General features: G+C 54.9%; 1 protein-coding gene across 1 annotated transcript in view; it reads right to left on the reverse strand.

Annotated features, from left to right (window-relative positions):
• Positions 1-17,701, reverse strand: part of LOC132318651 (hydrocephalus-inducing protein homolog) — a 164,634-nt gene that overhangs the window by 30,441 nt on the left and 116,492 nt on the right. Inside the window, exons 27-45 of the mRNA XM_059826624.1 lie at positions 17,346-17,483; positions 15,470-15,647; positions 14,824-14,954; positions 13,941-14,074; positions 12,909-13,045; positions 11,921-12,048; positions 11,613-11,804; positions 11,069-11,218; positions 9,683-9,922; positions 9,234-9,402; positions 8,480-8,671; positions 7,473-7,643; positions 6,658-6,831; positions 5,293-5,501; positions 4,677-4,829; positions 4,189-4,372; positions 3,569-3,710; positions 1,577-1,742; positions 187-822 (exon numbers count right to left, since the gene is read on the reverse strand). Of these exons, the coding sequence (XP_059682607.1) occupies positions 187-822; positions 1,577-1,742; positions 3,569-3,710; positions 4,189-4,372; positions 4,677-4,829; positions 5,293-5,501; positions 6,658-6,831; positions 7,473-7,643; positions 8,480-8,671; positions 9,234-9,402; positions 9,683-9,922; positions 11,069-11,218; positions 11,613-11,804; positions 11,921-12,048; positions 12,909-13,045; positions 13,941-14,074; positions 14,824-14,954; positions 15,470-15,647; positions 17,346-17,483 (3,624 nt within the window). The remainder of the gene's footprint in view (positions 1-186; positions 823-1,576; positions 1,743-3,568; positions 3,711-4,188; positions 4,373-4,676; positions 4,830-5,292; positions 5,502-6,657; positions 6,832-7,472; positions 7,644-8,479; positions 8,672-9,233; positions 9,403-9,682; positions 9,923-11,068; positions 11,219-11,612; positions 11,805-11,920; positions 12,049-12,908; positions 13,046-13,940; positions 14,075-14,823; positions 14,955-15,469; positions 15,648-17,345; positions 17,484-17,701) is intronic.

The following is a 17,701-nucleotide window of genomic DNA, read 5'->3' on the forward strand; positions in this document are numbered from 1 at the left end:
GCACTCCCTCTTTCCACCCATCTGAGGGATGCTGAGAACCTCCCCAGCCACGTGGCTGCTGCGGAGCCGTTGGGGAACATCATCAGTGGCCTGGACAAGGCTCTGTGCCATTGTCACCTGGCAGGACACAACACACCAGGGCCCAGACCATAGCAGGCTCAGCATCTGAACCTTGCAGGGCTTTACCTGCTCTGCTGCTGGCAGCTTGCCGCTCTCCAGGATCTTCTTACTCACATCTTCTGAGCTCAGCACCTGCATGTTCAAGCAGGGCACCCCGACATCCTGCCCTCTGGCTGACCCTTCTGCACCTTCCCCTTCCAGCCGAGATAACTTGGAGTCCTCAAGAGCCTTCAGTTTTTCCAGCCGCTCCTTCTCCAGGCGCTCTTTCTCCGCGCGCTCCTTCTCTCTATCCTTCCGGCTCCTGCAGCTGGATAAATACCGGCGCTGGTCTTCTGCTTGGTGCCGCACCTCCTCTTGGTTCAGGGGGGACAGCAGGATACCCTGAACCCTGTCCCAGGATGACAAAATATGTGTGACGTCCTTCTGCGATGCCTCATAGATCTTAAACCTCATGGCCAAGTTCTTCTCGCTGTCACTCAGGGCCTCGTTTTTGGTTTCCCCCTGTTCTGGGTCTGAGGGTTGCACAACCACCGCTGGGCACGCATCCGTCAGGGGAACCTTGCCTCGCTTCTTCGTATCTTCCTTGTCACCTGCAACAGAGTCTGGGCGCTCCTTTACAGATCCCTTCTTGTCCACCCCCTTGGTGACATCCGACCAGTTGCTGGTGGACACGTTGGTGTTGCTGGTGGATGCGTTCATATTCTGGGCAGGAGGAGCAAGAAAAAGCAGTGAGCATTTCAAAGCACCGACTCAAATGCTGTAGGACAGTGATGACCTTTACAATAGCACCCCAAGCCTCGTCCGAGACCGGTGCTAGGTGCTCTACAAATCCCAGTTCAGAACGCAGCTGGTACCCAGTTTAGCTCAACTGAAACCAAACTCCCCAGTGCCAGACTGATGAGGAGTCCTGCAAACCAGATGAAGAACAGAACAGCTTCCCAACCCAAACAGGGAACTTAAGACACCTCCTTATTCCTGTGCAGTCCTCTGGGCTCATTTGTGGTGTGCTGAGCATCCCTGTGGCTGGCTGACTCTGGGAAGTCTGGTTGCTAATGAATACCTAAGGCTTGGTGGTGTCTCCTGCCAGTCATGTAGGAAAAGACACCACATCCCAGATGGATCGTGGCTCAGAGGTGTAAGTCACATGCAGAGTGGGGAGAAATGCTGGACTGAAACTATCCAGGGTTTCACAGTGAATGTACGGAGTTATCTGAAGCCGTGACTCCAAGGCAGCATGATCCTAGAAGAGCAGTTCTCCAACAAACCCATGGGAAAACACACCTCTAGCAGCATGATCCAACACCGGCTGTTGTTTCCCAGCACAGCCCCACGTGTTACTCATGGCCAGGTAGTCGTTCCCAGTGCTGCTTGTGACTGCTGGCTTCTGGGGGAATGGTGCAACTCAGCGGGAAGGTCCCCAGGGCTTTTACTCATCTCTATAAACACAACCACCCACCTGTCTGACTCCAGGCTGGCTTTTCTTCCCCAAAGCACTATTTGTGTCTTTGCCAAGCTCTCTCTTGCTCCGCCTGGACTTCTTCTTCAGCTCTTCTTCCTCCTTCAAGCGTTCTAGCTCCCGCCGGTGCTTTTCCTCCAGCTCTTGAGCCATCCGCTCCATCTCCCTTCAGCAAGCCAAAGAGAAAACATCTCTGAGAGTCACCACCAGAAATCTGGGCTCACCGCAATCCCAGCTGGTCCTGCACTTCAGCCATTGACCCTGAGGCCAAGCAGAACCATTAGACCATCTCCATGGACCTCCCTCAACCTGGGGAGGCTGGGAACATCCAAAGTGAGGAAAGGTGGGAGACGACCTCCAGGACCAGCCAAATCTAGCCTTTGCTGTCATAAAGCCTAAATTGCCCTGCTTCTCCAATAAGGTCTACCTGGACACCTCCAGCACACTGCCGAAGACTGATCCACCATCGCTCCGTACTGACGCCTGAAGTCCTCTCTTGATTTCCCGGTGTATAACAGCTCACAAATCACTAACACCTACTTATCCCTGCACCAATACTTCCTTGGCTTAGCCAGCCCTTCTCCCTGGGCATATCCTGCTCCTTAGGGAGAATAATCACATCCATCAGAAAGCAAAGGCTGCAGGAACTGCCCTCCTGCAAAGCAGGCTCTGAACAAGCAGGTTTCCTGCTGGAACCCAGTCGTGAATCATGGAAAACTTGTGCTATTGTGCTGGTTTTGGCTGGGACAGAGTTAATTTTCTCCATAGTAGCTAGTACGGGGCTGAGTTTTGGATTTGTGCTGAAAACAGTGTTGGTAATACAAAAATGTTTTAGTTATTGCTGAGCAGTGCTTACACAGCATCAAGGCCTTTTCCGCTCCTCACACCACCCCACCAGCGAGTAGGCTGGGGGTGAACAAGAAGTTGGGAGGGGACACAGCCGGGACAGCTGACCCCAACTGACCAAAGGGATATTCCAGACCATAGGACGTCATGCTCAGTGTATAAACTAGGGGGAAAGCTGGCCGGGAACCGCTGCTTGGGGACGGGCTGGGCATCGGTCGGAGCGTGGTGAGCAACTGTTTTCATTTGCATCACTTGTCTTTCTTGTTTGGTTTGGATTTTTTGTTGTTGCTGTTATTTTCTTTTTTATTACAATTTTTATTATTATCATTATTTCATTTCTTTTCACTTACTAAACCGTTCTTATCTCAACCCACGAGCTTTCTTTTACTTTTCCGATCCTCTACCCCACTGCCCCCACAGGGGGGCAGTGAGCGAGCAGCTGGGTGGTGCTTAGTTGCCAGCTGGACTTAAACCACGACAACTGTCTGTCCTGGAAATCACAATTTGAAGCAGCCCTAGTGACCTCCTCCCAGGGAAACAAACTTCAGCCTGGGCTGAAAGAAGTGCTGAAACATGTGTTTGCTTTAAGCAAAGCCCTCCTCGAGTTTCAGGCGGGGATTAATACAGGCTTACACCTATCCTATGCATCCTCCTGAACACGCTGCTCTGCTGGATGGGAGCTTCTCCCAGGCTCACCTGCTGCTGCTGCAGCTGAAGGTGAGCCTAAGGACACCAGCTTTTATGGCTGGGGTCACTCAGTATGGAAAACCCTGGGAGATTGGCATTGCGAGGACTTCACCTGCGAAAGGACTGGTATCTAAACCAAGCCAGCACAGCTGCGCCTCACGCCAACCCCCAGTGTTGAAGAAGGGGGATGAAGAAGATGAGAATCAAAATAATTAACTTGGAGACACTTAGAAGTGCAGTGGCAAGGCAAGCAGAGAGCCCAGCTCCCTGCGTCTCACCAGAGGAAGCTCCTTCCTCTGTTGGGAACCAGGGAGGTGGTACTGGCCATCCTTGTGCCCCTTGTAATAGACACTTTTGGCCTTTGCTCTGTAACCCCTCTGAGCTCAACCAGGGTCTCCAGAGCAGGGAAACCCTTCAGGGACACTGTCCTGGGGAGTTACCCATGGAAGGCTTACAGACCTCTTCTTCCTCTCACGCTGGACTTGTCGTATATTGTTATTAAACTGAGCTTTCTGCTCCTCAGAGAGGGCATCATACTCTTCCTCATCCATCTCCCAGAGACGTGCTTTCTCTCTCCTGGCAGCTTCTTCCCGCTCCCGTCCTTCAGCACAGACCAGAGGAGAAACCATTAGCGACCTCAAGCAGAGCTTGCTGTTCTGGGTGGGCTGCGAGGATTCACAGCTCTGCCCCGGCCCAGACTATCATTGGGCCAGGAGATACTGGGGAGCTCATATCCCAGCTCCAAAATTCAGATAATCCCCCAAACTGTCGCCGGTCAGCGAGTTCTCGTCCCTTGCTTGGCTCACGTGCACCAGCGGCGTGGGCAGCGGGCCGGTGCTTAGTTATTGAGCCACACACTTGGGCACAAGCTTTAACGTTAGAGACCAAGATAAGTTTTACAGCCTCAGCTCTGATGTATTTTAAGCAACGGGGCGCTGAGCACTGGCTACACTGAGGCAGAATGAGGAAGGATTAAGAAAAACATTTCTGACAGGCTCTGCTGGTAACCCAGATACACATGGATAAGGTTGAGGGCTTGAGAGAGAGGATTTGAGAGGTATGGAGGTGAAGAGTCTCACCTTCTTGCTCTCTTGCGGCTGTCTCCCTGGCTTTCAAAGAAGAATAATCCTGGAACAAGTTCACAAAATAGATAGAAGGCCGATTTCTGACAGCTTTGAGCAGGCAGAGGAGAGCAGACGCCGTGTTGCGTGCAAAGAGGGTCTCCAGGCCATCAAACACCACTCCCTGGTAGCAGTCACTCAACTGTGAATCAAATCGAGAAGGAAGAGAGTCAGCTATCACACGCATTGGACTCTCAGCTAGTCAAACCCCAAGGTCAAAGGACACCAGCCATCATTGTTCCAAGCGCATCAGCTCAGACCAGCTCTGATCTTCCCCCGTGCTCTGCCAACTTATGGCATCCGCAGCTTCACCCAGGGATCCCTGCACGAAGCCCAGGACTCTTCCAACAGCAGATATAAATCTCCTCCTCTCCAAATTGTACCTCTCTGTGTCTCGCTGCCTGTCTCTGTAGCAGGGACATTTCATCTGCCTCCATCCCACATACCTGCAGCCTGTCAGAGAGGATGGCCACCAGCAGGTCCTCGGGCAGCACACAGCTCATAAAGCCTGTCTCTCCCGTCGTGCTGCCACTGATGCTCAGCCATCGCTGCGCAGGAATGCACGGAGAGGGCGAGATGAGATTAGAACTGGATGAGCCCTGCAACATTGAGCACCACGAGAAAAATCAGCCACTTTGGAACCCCCTAAACAATTCCAGCTGCTGGGCTTGGAGTTGGGCTCTCTCAGTAACGGGAGACCAGAACAAAACTGCAGACCAGCAGCTCCAGGGGACAACCCTGGGGGTCACATCCCTCGGCCAGCAGAGACCCAAGCTTGCAAGCCCCTGGCACAGCATCCCACAGCTCTGCCCGCTGCCTGCAGCCACGTTAGTCGGGACTGCACTTTGCCAACAAACCGTAAGACCCAGTAGAGTTTTTCTACTGGTGCACAGGGTTTCGTTCCCACCTTGAGCCATCCCCAGCCTGCCCAGCTGGCTCTCTGCGCTATGCAGCCCAGCACCAGGCTCTGGGTGACACGGAGGCCCCACTGTAAGCGGCCTCTTCACTTCTCAAAGGCAACTGGAAGCTCCCAGGCATTAACCAGTGCAGATCACACTTCACCTGGGAGCCTGTTGGATCTCTTGGATGCTGCTTCTGGGATTGGGATGTGTGGCTATCCGTCTTCCTCTTGTCCACTGCGGCACTCGCCTGGCCTCGGGAACTGACGGAACGCAGGCTGGCTTTGTCCCCAGAGCTGGACTGGCTCATGTCCGAGCTGTGCTTGGCCTCGGCGCTGGACGGCAGGCTGAGGAAGACATCTGCGTTTTGACCTGCGGAGGGGACAGACGGCTCAGCGGGGCTGCGGACGGCCCTGTGCTTCAGGCACCTTCCACCCCAATGGGCACAGCCCTGCGCCCTCGCAGGGATGCAGCACGCGTCCCCCAGCCTGCCAGGGACTAGCAGCACTGCTTCCCAGAAGCAGCTCCTTCCTTACTTATTAGCACGATAAACCACACCATCAGATACTGGATTTTGAAGCTACAGACTTTTCAATGCACAGCCCTATGTCCCTCCTACCAAACGGAGCAGCGTGCACGCAGGTGATGCCATTTGCACAGTACCTCCCGGGTGGATCAAGCCAAGGATTTGTCCTCCAGGACCATCGTTTCCATACCTCACACCCGTCCTGCATTCTCACACAAAGACCGTAATACGCAGCCTTGCCCTGGCTGCAGTCACCCATCTCCCCTAGAGTTAAATCCTCCGGTGTGGGATACCCCCACCCAGGACCCACACTCTTCTTCCTTCCACCAGCTCCCAACTCAACCAGGTTCAAAGCTGAGTGATGCAAAACTTCCCCCCACCAGAGCCAGGGTCCCCACCTCAGCCTGCAGAGCTCGGGGCATCAACTGCCCAATAAAGTTCCCTAAAAGTCTCCGGTCTCACGTGGAGAACAGCACAACATGCACGAGCTGTGCGACCTGACAGCGTGTGTAGGAAAACTTCTGGAGAAAAGAGCTCATCTGCAGTGTGTCTCTCATCTGAAACTCCCCTGGGAGGTTATTCTTCCCTTCCTCTCATGTTTGTGAAGCCACACTCCAAGTCAGTCCTCTAGTGCTTAATGAGCCGCTTCAGAGGGCTTCTTCCTCGTTAAAGTGGGCAGCAGTTCTACCTGATGGCCATGAGGAGGAAGCTGGATTCAGCTTTGAGGAAATATATAAAAACCCTGAGAAAAATACAGGTGCGCTTCACCGCTCCTAGGAAAAGGAACATGTGCTGTGAAGCCCGGCGGCAGTAAAAGTGTCTCTGAGCCCTTAAAATAGAGATTTTGTTCATAACCTGAGATGCTTTATGAAATGACTTTGCATTTCTACACCCATGTTCCCTAAGAGACCCAAGGGCTGTCAAACTTCTCTGGAGCAAGCAGAAGCGGATGGTCACGGTGGGTTTCCGAAGCGCTGCTCTGGGTTCACTGTTTCTCCTTACCGGCATCCTCCGTCTCCTTGTGGCTCTGCTCGATGGCAGCCCTGATGCACAGCTCCCGGGCACGGAGCCCTGCTGAGCTGCTCCTGTCCGAGATGGCTTCTGTCACCACGGCATCGATGGACAAGCACGCAGCACCGTAATATTTGGACAGGGCGACCGCTGCCGACGTCTTGCCTTGAGAGAGAGGAAGACTGCTTGGTGACACTTGCATATGCCGCATTTTCAGGGACAGGCTCTGGAAAGCCCCCGAATGGGATTTCAAAGTTTCAAGGACAGTCCAAAAGCAAAATGCCACTTTAGGGGAAACCACAAGGGAGGCAGCTTGAGCATGGTTAGAAGTGTTGTCCTCTAGAGCCAGGTGGATCATCTCCACTTCACATTCACCTAAAGACTTCGTCCCTTGTGGCAACCTCAACCCTGGGCCAGGCTTTGGAGCCCTGTCCCACCACCATTCAGACCATTTGCTAGCCTGTGCTGGATGGCGCTGCCTCGGGTAACGTCTGGGCACGGTTTGGGGGTCAGTATGGGCTAGGGACTGCTCCCACAAGGCAACATGGACACTAGGCAACGTGGTCCCAACAAGGCAACGGGGACGTGGCCACCCTGTTTGGGGGAACCAGAGCCTGGCTGTATGGACACAAGATGAGCCACGCCACTTGCGCCGGCGAGGTGAAGGCCTGGGACTGTTTAACGTACCAGCAAAGCTGTGGCTTACCTCGCTTCGCTTCAACTGATCAACCAGGCAGCACGGTCCACCAGGATACTCCTCTCCTGCTTCCCCCACTCCTTGCAGCCAAGGGCTGCAGCTCACGTACCTGTCAGGGGTGCCCCGTGGACGATGACGACAATCCCTCTGCGGTTTCGGGCTGCGCGCCCTTCTGCAGAGATATCGATGCCAAGGTGGCGGGCGATAGCCCTATAGACAGGGCTGTCATCCAGTTCTCCCGCGGCCTCCTTGCTGCTGGCGGTGCTTTGCCGATGCTCTGCTGTGCGGGACCGGGTAGAAAAGTCAGCCTCCTGCCTACCTGTGATGCTGATCATCCTCCCCATCCCCTCAGATCCTGGCAGAGAAGACTCTGCCAAAAACAACGTCACGCCCAGGGTCTCCCCGTCCCCTTCCTTAAGGCTTGTGCAGAGCAGGGTCTGCCCTAGATGCTGGGAGAGGTTCCTGTTCAGAGTATAGTAAACGAGATGGCAGAAAGAGGAAAGAACGAGCATCTGGCAATACCTAAAAGGACTGGGCCAAGTCTCCTTCCCTGGACTGTCAACATGGTCCTCATGGGAGTTTGGTCCCAGGTCCTGCTGAGTAAGGGGGGGACAGGCAGAACTGGGCATATTACACAGTCCCAAGGGAGCTCCTCCATTTGGGAATCAAGCGATTATCCAAAAGCTGGATGCTTTAGGAATATTAGAGCCGCAGATGTGCTGGGCTCTGAATTCACCATAACAGCATTTACAAAGAGTTGCCACCTTTGCCCTTGGAAGGTCAGCCAAAGCCATCTTGGCTTGCAACGTCATATAGGACAGAGAGCGCGCTGCCCTGCCTAGGAAAGGGACCACCGCCATCCTGATCCCAGCAGCTCCTGGGAGAAAAGGCGCTCGTTTGGCAAAGCTGGGCAAAACCTCCCTGGCCTCTCCCTTGTCCCTGCCCCAGACTCTTCTCAGGATCCTACAGACTTCAGATGCAAGAGTGGATTCAGGGCCCACAGGAGCGAAGATGGCACCAGGCTGCAGTGAAGTGATGGAGGTGACGCTGAAGTCCACTACTGAGGCCCTGTTGCCACAACAGACGTAAAATAGGTGAAGGGCTTCGGGTTATTACCTGTCCCGTGTCTTTTGTCTGCACCTTCCTCCTCCTCTTCTCCACATTCAGATTTAAAGACCACCTTGTTGGAGGGGCTTTCATCAAAAATGGTGGAGGGAACGACTGAGCTATGGGATGAGATGGTGTCAACAATCCCAGCAGAGCGCTCTCCTCCTTCATCTGACCGCGTCCGGACGTCTTCAAGGTTTGCTGAGGAGGAAGGACATGGGGAGGGAAGAAGAGGGTGAACATGGCCAGGCAATCTGCTCTTTGCCATTCGCCACTTCGCATGGCCACATGCAAACCACGGAAAATTTCCCAAGAAGGGAAGCTCCCAAGGCAGAGCTTCCCTGCCCAGGAAAACCTGCCCAGGCTCTCTCTGCCCTCAGGGGAATTTTGAGCTTGTGCTTTTGGTGCTGGGAAGGAGCAAATATCAAATAGCTACTGAAATTAGACCTGGTTCTACCGGCTGAAGAACTCATCCAGCCCTACTCCTTGTGGATGAGGGACACAAGGAGATATCTTGATTATTTCCCCAGTCCATGGCAGGCAGATATGAGCTTGCTTAGGCTGCACTCAGGGCTGGTAGAGGATGCGCATTCCAAGCCCCAGGAATTCCTTTCACCCAGGAATTCCTCCCCCGAGCTGGGGAAGAGGTGGCTGCTAAAAGCATGGACTTTCCGTGGAGAACATGGTCACGGAGAGCTCAGGGGAGGTTGGGCTGGACTCCCTGCTGTGTCCACACTCAGGACAGCCAATGCCAAACCCTCACCATTGTCCTGGCCCGCTGGTTCCCCCGTCTTGGACTGTGCCTGTTCACCCTGCAGTCTCTTCTGGTGCTGGTAGTATTCCAGCACCTCCGGGGGCAGCTTCTCACCCGGGGCACGTGGAGGCAGCAATAAGGTGTTGTGGCAATCGTAGTCCTTCAGCGTCTGCAGGATCTGTGTGCGTAGGGAAGAGAAACCATGTATGGGATGTGTTTCTTGACCTCCATCCCATGAACAGACTCCCCAGCCAACCCATCTTCTCCCTCATTCCTTCCTCCCAACAACACGGACTATCCAAGCCCCCCCACAGCCTGCCAGCCCAGCTGGCTAACCCTGAAATGCCACCAGGCTTTGCCCTGGGGACTGCCTCCGTCTCCCCGGCACAAGCCTGGGAACGCTGGAGCACTGTGGAGCTACGGGATTATGCATGTGGGGACCAGACCTTCCCTCTCACCTGCTCCTCAGCAAGGTACTGCTGGTCGAACTCCAGCGAGTAAAACTCGATGGGGAACTCACAGGGGTTCTTCACTACGACCGTCCCCGCCGCCCCACGGCTGTATGGCAGCACTGCTCCCAGGTCAAGCACCGCGGGGCTGAACTCCAGCTGTGGCTCCAGCCCCTGCCCCGAGACCAGCAGCTGGAGGGGCTGGGTGCGCTGGCAAATGTTAATCTTCATCTCGCTTCTGTAGGACTTCTGAAAAGAGAGAAGTGCAGAAAGCTCCTCCATGAAGTCCCAGGTGACAGGGCCTCAAATTCAACCCTTGCCCCAAGGTCAGGGATGTTACCAGTACCTCTAAGCTGAATGGAAAACAGATATTAACTTATAGCAGGGGCTATGGCACCTGCATGCTGGCTCTGAGGAACTGGGATGAATCCTGGTGTGAAGTGGAACTGCATATTTGGGTATCTATGGATGGATCTAAAATGGACTATCAGATGTTTCCACCTAGTCACGAGGGAGCGCAATGCTCATAAGAAAGGTCCTCGCGGGGGGACTCAGCTCCCACAGGACTCAGGGGCTGCTTCACCTCCTTCTTCAGGGTTATGTTGCCCAGACACAGTCCTGGCACCGCTGCATCAGGCAAACATCAGCTACATGAAGGAGGCAGATGAGCTCTCATGGGCTAGAAATAAGGGTCTTCCTCTATGCTCAGGGCTTGGCTCTGATTAAAGCCAGAGACAAGATGGTTACAGCTCTGCTAGCAATTCAAACATCCCTGGGACGCTTCCTAGGCGTGGAAACACTCATGTCCATACTGTTACACACTGCCAGTTTCCAACTCATGGTGGCCACATGCAAACTACCTCTGGGAGCACTCCGTCCTTTATGCTGACTCCCAAACTACCTGGGAACATGCAGGCAGGCTGGGCCAGAGCCACAGGGACTGCTGGCAGCATACCACTACAGGTGACTGTCCTGCCATGCCCAGAAAGGGGTCTGGTGGCTGTTTTGTCTGCTGGTACCAGCAGCAGGATTAGCCTAGCTCAGCCCTTCCAGGGTTAGTTATCCCCTGCGAGCGTGCCAGCTGCTCTGCACCAGGGTGTTCCTGTCTGCAAACATGCCCATGAAAGGGGGAAGACGAGGGGAAACAGGCAGATTTCCCCCCCATGCACCGAGAGGGAGCTGCACTGCAGTGCCTTGATGCTCTCTGTGCCAGCTCCTCATTGGCATTTCAAAGCCCCTCTCAGAAGAGTGCGCTGCAGGGGAAACTGAGGCACGGTGGTATGGGACTTGCAGAAAGCTCCATGTGCAGATAGACCTCCTCTCGGGCTCCCTGAGCTGGGCTAGTTACCACACTGCCCTGCCACACCTCCTGGGGGTGACACCTGCCAATCTCACCTCTTCCACGGGTGAAAACCTGACTCGCACATTGCATCGCTCTCCCGGAGCCAGGGTTCCAGCCGAGGGCAACACCTTGAAGACACGGGGCTTGGTCTTCCACTCCTGGAACAGCTTCCGACGCACCCTCACCGGCAAATGCTTGTCCCCCTGAGCGCAAAAAAACAATTGTGTGAGGTCTCCTCGGTCTGCGAGGACAGACCCTCGGGTCCTGCAGTGCTCTGAGATACTTTCACGGTGCTGAGAGCACCCGCATCCAAACCAGCCGCAGCCACCACTGCTCTACAGCTGGAGGGAAGACATATAGGCAGGGCAGGCAGATGGGGAGGCACTGCCCTCGGAGGAGGAACGGGGGAAGATGGCAGAGAAGTGAAGCATCAGCTAGTGAACAGGTCCAGGAGAACCAGATTTGCTCGGTACTCTCTAAAGCTTCCTCACACGAGCTGTAGCCCAAGTGCTCAGGCAGCCACAGGGGCAGAAAAGGCAAGAGAGGCAATGAAAACTCAACCAAGAAGTTAGGCGCTACACGTCGTCTGCGCTTTACCTTCTTAACAGGCTCAATCACAGTGATGAACCATTTACAGGGGACCTGGAGCTGGTTGTGGAGCTGCACAGTTTCTTCCCGGCACTGCCCACACTGGACAGCGGAGAACTCCAGTCTCTCCCTGGAGAGGCAGAGGGACGGCACAGTCACGTAGGCACGGAGGCGGACATGAAACGTGGGGCCTTCTGCTACCTAGCAAAGGACAGAGCACCCAGCTGAGAGCCTGAGTGACACCTACTGCTGTCCCCAACCTGCTGCCTGCCCCAAAAGGTGGTGCGGGCAGAGGGAGGTGAGGGACCATGAGGTACCTTGATGGGCAGGAGCACGTCCACCTCTCCCAGGGGCAGGTTGGCACTTTGTGGGTCAAAGCGCACTTCAAACGTCTCAGTCTTGCAGTAGGGCAGGTGCTTCACACGGTCCAGGTCCACGCTGAAACCTTGAACAGAGGAAAATAAAACAGCTGAGACACTCAAGCGACATGAAATGTGTCACAAGCACGTTAAGGCCATACGGGTGTCCTGGCTGGCAGCTCTGTGAAGAAGAGGGCTCTTTGCCTCTCCGGAGAAGCCTGCCACTCTTTCTCCTTTGTCACCGCTCCAGGAGAAAGGCTTTTCACAGCCACAAGCCAAGGTCCGCATGGTAAAAAGGAAACATTAGCTGAGGAACACTGGTAATTCCTTATCAGGCATCCCAGGGAAGGATGCCCAGACCTCTCCAAAGGAGAACTTCCAACTACGATTCCCCCGTGCTGTGGTGCTCCCTGGAAAACAACTTAGAGGAGACACCTGACCAGCCCTCAGACACAGCGAGTCACCGTTTGATGGCACTGCAGCCTTACCTCAAGGCCTGTTTCGGAAGCCTATTTTGATACACCAGAGGACCTCACAGGCTGTTTGCTCAATAAAGGCTGAACAGAAGTGCTGTGACATTATGAACTCTAAACCAAAGCACTTCCAAACCACCAAGGGGCCGTCTGTTTGCAACGCAAACCCACTGCGTGCACAAAAACTCAGATGATGTTCACGGTAGCCAAGAGCAGAAGATGCTGAGAGGTGACCACAGTGATCAGCACATCCAGCCCCTGCAATCACGTGTTAGGGCAGCCACAGGCAGGCCACGTCTCTGGGCACTGCTGGCCAGGAGAACTCAGGCTCCAAAGCACCAAGCAGGGGATACTAAGGAGGACAAAGCTATACAAACAAGCACTCAAAAAACGTCCCCATGTCCAGTGGCTTAAGCCAATCTGTCAGAGACAGCTCCTTCAAGCCCACGTGAAGTCTCCCCAGCACTGGTTACCTGTGTCACACAGGACCCGTCCATCGGCGCAAAAGGTCACGGGGAACTGCCCGGTGTTGGTGATCTTCACAACACGCGTGTGGATGTTCCCGAGAATGACATAGCCAAAGTCCAGGACATACTCGGGCAGCTCAGCTCTGAAAGGAGGAGTAAGGAGAGCCCTTAAACCACAGCCTGGCTATGTTTCCAAGTGGATGGACGATGCAAATAAAATGGATATTTCTGTATTCACTGCTGTAAAAACTCAACTCTAGCCAGTGAAACCCAAGCCTGACCACCTGGTAATAAGTCTTTGGTAAGTCATGGGGAGTCTAGGTCCTAGGTTTTGTCAGCTACCAATGGGACCTTAACAAAAAATTAGGTTGCACTGCTCTGCAACCAGATCTGTCCCCAGAGGAGCACCGGTAAATGCAGTAACCAACACCTCCAAGATTCGTGGGAAGGTCCTTTGCCAGAGCAATCCCACTCAGGAAAACACCTAAACCATCTGTTTTGCAGAGCCTCTTCTTCCTGAACTGGAGCCTACGGTGCCCGTCTCTCATCATGAAGGAGCAAAAGGAAGGACCAAGTTACCTAGGTGAGCCCTGCAGTCCCACCAGCACCCAAGCCACCCGATTTAGGGCTTCTCAAGGGGTTGTCAACCTGTGCCGTTCCCTGCTCTTTTTGTTTAGTGTGAGCTGTTAGTTGGAACAAAGATGCCAGCTTTGAGTTGCCTCTTTCGGAGCTGGTCAGCAGGGATGGTGCCTGGGCTGTCTGGATGGGCTTGGTGGTCTGCACTGGACCCCCTTAGCTCTAAGAACAGAACCCATCATCTGTGGGGAGCTGAGCATCCCCAAAGCTCGGGGTGGCACTATAGAGGTGAGGACACTCAGCTGCTCACAGGGAACACGTAAATCCATCAGGATCAGACCCTTTCTGAAGTCCCCAGCTATTCCCAGCTCTGCAAACACAAAGAGCTCTCAGAAGCAGGGGTGTGCCGCCGGGTGTTACCCTCGGGGTGCCAGGAGATAGGGTACGGGAGTCCCCACTAACTTGAGAAGCCTCCGACGAGCACGCTGGTCAAAGACAGTGTCCTGCGGGGAACCAGAGGCAAGAGCTTTTTGCTGCTCCAGGGCGTGTTCCTCTACCAGCAGCTGCTCCATCTGCATCTGCAGCCAAATGTCAAACTGAGGAAAGCAAAGACAGTGGCTGGTTAGCAAAGGTCCTTCCCAAGGGAGAGGCTTGTCTCTGAAAGAGGATCCCACCCTGCTTTTGTTCAAGGAGGTGATGGGGTCCACCTGTCTCCCTGCTCAGTGTCTCTGAAACCTCCTGCTCTCCTAGCCAGGACCTTATCTGGGGGGAAATGAACTCCAGCATCTTCGCCCATCCGGTCACTGTTATAAAAGCTGATCTGGCCAGACAAACAGACAGACAAGCCAGGAACCTGCCAGCGTTCCAAGTATTTGCCTGCCCCCAGCCACTGCCAAAGCAGCTTGGACAAAAGCTCTCTCCAAAATGGAACCACGACAAAGCTGGTGCCTCTTGGAGACAAACACTGACAGCGCGGTCCCAGGGCACAGTCAGGCTGCTGCTATGAAGCTCTGTAAACCTGGCAGGGCTTGGGGTGTGAGCCACAAACACCCCAGCCATGACCTGCACCTCCATTCACAGAGTACCATAAATTCAATCACATGAGCATGGTCTTCAGGATCTCCCCCTGCGGTAGTCTGGAAGCTGGTGCATCTACAGGAGGGACAGCTACCAGAGGTGGGCAGCCCCCGGGGCAATGCTGAGCTGATGCCTGATCATGGCCAGATGCGGGCAGGGAGGTCCCAAGTGCCAGCAGGGCCCCAGGAAGCCTGCTGCAGGGTGCAAGGGGCCCAAGTGACACGGCGGGAGGGTGGCACATGACAAATGGGGCAGCAGCCGTTCTCACCACGGTGCCCGAGTCGTCCGTGGGTGGCTCCACGGCTGCAGCCTCCACCAGAACAGCTGCTTCATCTCTCTGGCCATCCTTTTTCATCTTCTCTTTCACCTCCCTGAGGATCCTCTCATACTTTTCGTTTCCTGAAGGAAGAAAACATCCACAAATAGAAGGGTGAGCGCAGCACCATTCTCACTTAAGCTGGGAAGTCCCACTCCCCCGATGCTGGGCTCTCCCAGAAACTAACTCCTCGAGCAACCTATGGAAAATGGATGCTGCGACTCCCCTCTGAATCCTGATGTTCACTCCCACCCATCTTCCGCCCCACATAGGAGCATCTCATCGCCCGCAATGTGATGCAAAGCCAACCCTGCCAAAATCCCTGCCAGCCTGACAGCTTTCCCAAGCTTTTCTGTCTAGGCATCATCTTTGCAGGCCACCAACAGATACGCTGGCAAGCTCTGCAGGATGGTTCCCGGGGCAAAGCCCACGTGGGCTCGTCTGCTAGAGACTTGGGAAACAACCAGAGGGTTGAGTGTCAGTCTGACAGCCCTGAAACCTCCAGGCTTGCTGGAGATGGGTGGGAACTGCCCTATGGCCATATGACATGGGGGAAAAAGCCGAGGACCTCCCTGGGGAGCAGACAGGCAGTGCTCACCTTCGATGTTCCTGGGCAAGTCCAAGGAGATCCTGGGAAAACTCCCCTCTCCTTTCAGGGAGATTTCTTTTGGTTTTAAGTGACCCACTTGGATCTCGAAAGTCTTAAAGAAGATTCCAGGCACTCCCGGCAGGTAATAGACTTTCAACACGTGCTGCTTGCCAGGTCCAAGGTAACCCTGCAGGGTGTGGGAGAAGAGGGAGGGAATGCAAATCAAAGAGGGTTTGGTGGAGGGATGGCTCAGACGATAGACACGCTGAGAGGAGAAGGCAGGTTCTCAAAGAGAAAAAAGCATCAGACAACATCGCCTTCTAGCTCTCTTCTACCCAAAAGCTCAAGTCTCCTACACCAGGATGCAGCGTGTCCTTCAGAGGGCCTGTAGGGATGCATTCCCACAGCACAGACTGCCCTGCGCTCAGCAGGAGCACAGCTCTTCTGCTAACGGTGTTCACTCTCTGCTAGCCAGAGCCAGACTGAAGAAATAAAAGCTCTTTTACCAGCCGCTGTGGAAGAGGAGTGAACTGCCTGCGCTCTCAGCAGAGCCAGCAGCTCCTCTCACAGCACGTCGGTGGTTCCCAGGCTGGTGCCGAAGGGCCTCGCCCCTTATTAACGACCCCAACCAAACATCTCCTGCCTGTGCGGTTACACCGAGGGTGCACGAGCCTATCTGGGCTCACGATGACCGGCAAACATACATCTCTGGAAACGCAGGAGCAGGGACTAGAATGAGATCTAGGGAAGAAGGCGTTGCCAGGAAGGTCACCTCCTCTCCGGGCTTCCAGAAGGACTGTCCGATCCCCGGGCTGGGCTCACACCAGCCAGGTTGAGAGCAAACACAAGCAGATGGCAACACAGCTCTGGATGACAGGACACAGCCGCAGCTTTCCTCGGCTCGCCCTCCGCACATGGGGCTGGACCCTCGGCTCCCCGCTCCCCTCCATGCTGCAGGGACGAGCTACAGAGCGGGACGGATCCTGCCACTTCGTCCCCTGAGCCCTTACTCCAGCGCACAACACAACTGGAGTGAAAGTGAGCCCTGTCAAGCTGCCAGGGCCGACAACGCCGTTACAGCAACAACTGCGCGGGTCCGTGCAGAGCTGTGTGTTGGGAAGCTCGCAGAAAGAGGGCATCAGTGTGTCATCCCTTGTAGGAGACAGGCATGAGGGAATGTGAAAGCCATTTGGCTTCCTCTTCCCATCGCAAAAAGCGTCCAAGATAGGAACACTGTTTCAGCTCAAAGACATCCATGCAGGACTGAGAAGCTGGGATGGTGGGATGCTGCAAACTCCTCTCCTTGCTATTCCAGCCCTGCTCCTCCCTGGCCCCCTCACTGCCCCACAAAGCTGCTGCAGAGCAGCAAAGCTGGAGGAGCGAGGGACTGGCACAGGGGCTGTTACAATTTTTGGCCAAAGAGCGTCATGCCCAAGCCAGAGAGTATTGAAGTCTCACCCGGTCAGTGCTGGCAGGGGGCAGGCAGGGTTTGTTACAGGCAGGGACAAGGACTAAGTCCTCTCCGATCACACAACCCGGGTACGGTGACCCTCGGGAGAGCCTGCACCGGCCAGCGCCAGTGCCGGCACAAGCAGAGAGCTCAGCAGCTGGGGTCCGGAGAGCTACCAAAGCACTCGTGCCTCCCGCCCGTGGCTGCTGAATGACAGCAGAGCCACCCGCCAGCAAAGGCCATTCAAGGCAGTCTATTAGGACCACGCCTGCCTGACCTTCTCTGCCCCCCAGCAGCAATTGCTTACAGCCCTCTCTCTCCTGGCTGCTTTTGCAGGGTTTTTCATGGCTTTTTTCCCTTTTTTCCCCTGTAACCCTCTCCTAGGCAGCCTGACAAAGGGCCAGGGTTAATCGCTTGTGCTACCTCCGTACTCACCGTGCTGGGCACGACCAGGGGCACGCCGGGCAGAGGGCTGTCGGCAGCGGCCGCGCTGGGGCTGAGCACCGCGTAGGTGAAGCCCACCTTGCCGCTGTTCTGCAGGGTGACCTCTGCTTCGATGACTTTGTTAAACAGCTGAAGAGAGGACAGAGGAGCGGGAAGTTACAGACACAGGCCTGATGCTGGGAATCTCCTTCCTCTTTCATTGGCTTGAAAGGAAACGAACCCAACGCAGCAGCAGGGACTGCAGAGGACATACGGGCACTTGAATCTCCCGGGTTAACCCGGGGAACCCACAGCCACAGGGCACCTCTTAGCCCTACACAGGAACAGATATTTAGGGCAGCACGCAG

This window comes from Gavia stellata, chromosome 18 (assembly GCF_030936135.1).
Source record: "Gavia stellata isolate bGavSte3 chromosome 18, bGavSte3.hap2, whole genome shotgun sequence".
NCBI lineage: Eukaryota > Metazoa > Chordata > Aves > Gaviiformes > Gaviidae > Gavia > Gavia stellata.